The 4,804-nt window shown below is 42.2% G+C and overlaps 1 protein-coding gene across 1 annotated transcript in view; it reads right to left on the bottom strand.

The window, feature by feature from the left end:
• Positions 1-1,963: 1,963 nt before the first annotated feature.
• The window catches only part of PSMC6 (proteasome (prosome, macropain) 26S subunit, ATPase, 6), a gene marked incomplete at its 5' end in the record, with an annotated part of 11,919 nt that continues 9,078 nt past the window's right edge, over positions 1,964-4,804 (bottom strand). The window contains 2 exons of the mRNA XM_010084398.1: positions 1,964-2,439; positions 3,594-3,665. Coding sequence (XP_010082700.1) covers positions 2,321-2,439; positions 3,594-3,665 — 191 coding nt within the window. The remainder of the gene's footprint in view (positions 2,440-3,593; positions 3,666-4,804) is intronic.

Here is a 4,804-nt window from a genome sequence, read left to right as displayed (position 1 = left end):
GGCCCGGCGCGCGGCGGGAGGAGGGGGAGGCCGCGCGCGCGGGCGCTCTCTCTCCCCCCTCTCCTCACAGACAGAGAAGAGGCGTTCGCTCCCCGAATCCGTTAATTAACTCTTCGCAACCCCAATTAGAAGTTCTTCAAGAGGCTCTTTTCCCACCGGGGGTTTGTGGCGATCAAGGTCCGGCTTTTCCCATCGACACTCAGGCCCAAAGCGCCTCATGCCTCGGCTGCCTCAGCGCCTTGGGGTGCTCCCCGCCATGTCACGGCCATTAATGCTTCCAGAGATGACCTTAAAAATCATCCAGTGCCACCCCCTGCCATGGGCAGGGACACCTCCCACCAGCCCAGGTTGCCCAAAGCCTCATCCAGCCTGGCCTTGAACCCCTCCAGGGATGGGGCATCCATCTGGGCAGCCTGTGCTCTGATGGATTCTGTATCACCTCAAACTATTTAAACCTTTTGCTTGTTTGCTCATTTCCACCTTGAGAAACCTTTTACAATCACATTTCAGGAACTGTTCCTTCAGCACTGCAATTTCCTTCCAGTGAAAGACGAAAAATGAAACGGCAAAGGAGAAAGCAACAGCAAAACTGCAGCGCCCACCTCCAGCTGGCATCGAGAACAGGGACAGGGACAGGTATCAGTAACCTTTGCTTGGAGTCCAAACTTCAAAAATGAGCTGTAACCACTCCCAGGGCTTCAGGAAACAGTTTGCCATCTTTTATCCTTCTCCAAGGTAACGCCAGAAGCTCAGCTGACAGTTTACAACACCACAGTGCTCATAAACTGACTTTTATTAAATTTTCTAATTGTTCCAAGCACACTGGCTGTAGCACCCAGACCCAACAGCTCTCTATGAGCTGCACTCAAAGGGTACTACGGTAAACTAAAATTCAGATTTACATCTTTACACCCTTGCCACAATCACAGTAGAAAGTTTTCACAGCAACCAGAGGAAAGGTCAGTAACAACCATTAGCCATAAAACATGAAAATCTTGCTGCCTGTCCTGTTGTAACTTCTTAAACCTTACGCTACCTGCTTTGTCTCAGAGGGATGGGGAAAGAAATAAACCCACATCTAGTAAAACCACCAGGGAAGATGGTGGTAAGCAGTGTGTTTCCTGGTAAGTCTAGAGTTAATGTCATGTACTGGTCTGTCAGCTGAGCATGCCCAGAGTAATCCAATTAGGATAATTAGAAGTAGCCAGAAGTACACTGCTGTTCCAGTCCAACACTGCAGGAAGGTGCACAGGACAGTCAATCTGCACGCACACCCCTCAAGGTGGAACTGATTAGGGAAAAAAAAGAAAAAAAAAAAGAAAAAGGCATAGTGCCAGCTGCCCTTAAGAACCCCTTAGCCTCTACGTTTTTATTTCTGTTTCAGGGATTACTCAAACAGCTGCAGCAGCCAGCTCCCAGGGGATACAAAGGCAACCTGCATACAGCCAAATTCCAACCTCCGGCAAAGCCCTTTTCAGAGCTCCAGCAGTATTAAGTACACCACATGTCTAAAGCAGCACAGGTTCAAAGTATATTGGACAGTTCCTGTGTCTACAGAGCAGCTGAAAGGGGAACTTGGAAAGGAAATCCATCTTGCGTTATCTCCCCAACCAACCCAAAAGCTGTAACAAAAACTTTCATGTATCAAACTACTCCGTCTTCTCCACTTAGATACTCTTGTCTATAAACTGGCATTCAGGATAGGAGTTACCCTAGCAGAAGGGAAGACAGAAAACATTTTAAAAGACTTGTTTACGTCTTGCAATAATTAAACACTAGCTCAGCTAAATCCTATTCCTGGACATCAGCAGCAAAGGAGTAAATACCACTACTCCCTCCTCTGGCTGAGGGAAGGGTTCCCTCCCTTTGGTATGTAAGGCACAGGCAGGTCAGAGAAAAGTTGCTCTTCAAATTCTGGAGACACGTAACTCTCTTCAAGAGTTACAGAGAAGGTACAGAGAGATAAGTAGCTTTAAACAAATTTTATTCATAAACTGTTCGGGGGCAGGAAATTTACTGATATAAAAGAAGTCAAGAAACAAACCAACTTTCTTAAAGTCTGCTATCCTATTCAGGTGCATTTATAAATTGACACCATAATTGCTAAAAGAACACATCTCCACACATTTTACTTAACTTGTATTTCAGAATTGTACAGAAAACACACTTCTGTAGCCAACTTGCAACTAGTGTTATCAAATTACTAGCTACACATTACACAAACACCTTACAATAATAATCAAGAGGTACATTATTTCTCTCTTTTTACATTATTAACCCCGTATGACGTGTGCAGTCAATTGCAAATTACATGGTTAATTTAAACAGGTTTGTAGTCAAGCTTGGACTCCAGCTTCTTAGAATCAGCCACTTTCCTAACAGCTTTCATGAAGTCTTCCTGAACTACAAAGTCATGATCAGCACGGATCGCAAACATACCTGTGAAGAATAATTTAACAGCAAGAATCAGTGATGTTCTTTGCAGCAACACTACAGAGAAGACAGTACATAAAGATTCACTCAAATTAAAGTGAAAACAGATCCAAGTCACACTGTCTGCATGTAGACTTCTACATGCAGCTCTTGGATGTTGGGAAGAAGAGTAAACTTCAGTGAGATCACCTTTCTGAACTAGGTGATCACTAAGAAGAAATGTATAACTTGTTTTGAACTACAAGTGTGTATTCCTTGTGTAACTCAGCCTTCCCATGTGGGCAAACCCTAAGTGGACAATGAATTTATAACGTGAAAAAAGCATAAAATAGTATTAACTCTCCAGTCACCCAGGTACTAAGAGATTTGAATGCTCCGCAAAAAGGAGACAAATGAGTAACATCGCTGATTCTGGAATGTATCTAGTTCTTATGCGATAGTATGACATACATCACGATGTACAGCCAACAAGTGTTTAGAAGCCAGCTGCAGTTCAGAAATGGCTGGTTTTTTCCTCCCATCATGCTGAACCCGAACTACAGAGATTTTTTTTTACACCACCCATGTCACAGGATAGTGCCCAAATCCAGCTAACTCCCTCTGGATCCAGCTTGCGTATGGCAGGGGATATGAGCAGGCGTAACGCCACATGAATGCAGTCCTCCTGCTCCTAACTGGCAGCAGATCTGCACGTCTCAGCTGGACTGCTGGTATGCCCAGCTGGTTTATCCGCCGACCTGACAAGACTTGTCTGAAACCCTACAGGGAGGATGTAAAGAATCAAGTTCTGTGTGACTGTACAGGTCATAAGGAAGCTTGGAAGAAAAATATTTTGTTCAAGTTGTTCCACTGAAGCTTCAGGGCATATTGTCATGCTGCTGCTGATGTTAACAGTCCAGGTTATGTGTGACACGCTGTGAAACATGCAACTGTTTCGGCATTTTTCTACTGTCCAGGTGCTAACATTTCCATTGAGTAAAAGCTAGCTGTCTCTTAAGAAAAGGATACAAAAAATGAGCATCAGTGACCAAGCGCTGTGTTCCAGCAGAACATTTTTGACCTCCTGATTTTAATCCACTGACAAAAGTATCAGAGAAACAGCTCAATTGTTTAGCATTTACCAAGACTTAGCAGATCAGAATTAAGAGTTAAGAAAATACCTGCTTCAGTACAGACATTTCTCAAGTCTGCTCCATTAAAGCCATCTGAAAGCTTCACAATTGCTTCATAATCTAGTCATAAAACACAAATAACAATTAGAAATAAATTCACATTTCCCATTACGGATGCCAATGAAATACATATCCAGCTAACAAAGAAATGCTTTACTTTTATTTTAGTGCAAATAGATAGCTGTCCACTAGACTGATAAATTAAATTAACTGAAATCATCAGCTGTATTACCCCTTTCATTAAAACAGAAATGCATTGCAGCCCCTATTATATAATTAAATCCTAAACTTACCAACTTGTGGTTACAAACATGAACATGAAACGCAAGAAAAGCGACATCAAGGCAATGTTCTAATCATCATTTCAAGACTGTAAAAAACCAGAAAACTTATCTCCAAGCGATCATAACTCAGTCCCTTTCTGCTTACAGTAACTGCATCTACTAAAGGCATTTAATGCCTTGATATCATTAAACCTGATATTTTATGCACATATATTTACTAAAAAAGTGGGTATGGTTATGGTTTCCAGAATAAATTTCTAAAACACTGTGTCTGTTGAGCCTCCAGCAAGTTTTAAGTTTTGCGAGGCTGCTTATTAAAAAGAAGATCAACTTTCTGCAAAACTTTTCAAAACAGTTTACCTTCTAAACATTTGAACTGAAAGTTTTTATCTTAAGAATCCAAAAGCCCCTAGAGACTAGAAATTCTTCAACTGTATTTTAATTCCATGTGGCACCATGTGCTATGAACAGGTCTCCCAATAATTGGAAAGTCAAAAAGAAATAAAGCAATGGCAAACACTGCAAGGTTTTTAAGTTTAGAGTCTTCAGTAGACTCCAGTACTAGAGCAGGAGAATCTTGTGCCGGAATATGGAACAGGTCATTATCTTAGGATTTTAGTGCAGTAAGTTCTGGACTTTCTTTCAGGATAACCAAGCTGAGCATCACAGTCTTCCCACATCACGTTCAGAAATTCAGATAGTACCCATCTGACAGCTCACCTTGCTAAATGGTGTAAAGGAATGATCCTACCCTCCTTCCACTCCAGTGCCCAAATATATGAGACAAAGGATGAAGTACTTCACCTCAGGTTCATTATTTGCTTTGGAGCTTCTCTATCTCAGACTATAGTGACACGCACGTATGTTTAAACCAACGCTGCTGCTAAGAAAGGCAATCCTCAGCCCTCTCGCCCT

Source organism: Pterocles gutturalis, unplaced genomic scaffold (assembly GCF_000699245.1).
Source record: "Pterocles gutturalis isolate BGI_N339 unplaced genomic scaffold, ASM69924v1 scaffold45560, whole genome shotgun sequence".
Lineage (NCBI taxonomy): Eukaryota > Metazoa > Chordata > Aves > Pterocliformes > Pteroclidae > Pterocles > Pterocles gutturalis.
This window is presented reverse-complemented; position numbering and strand designations above follow the sequence as displayed.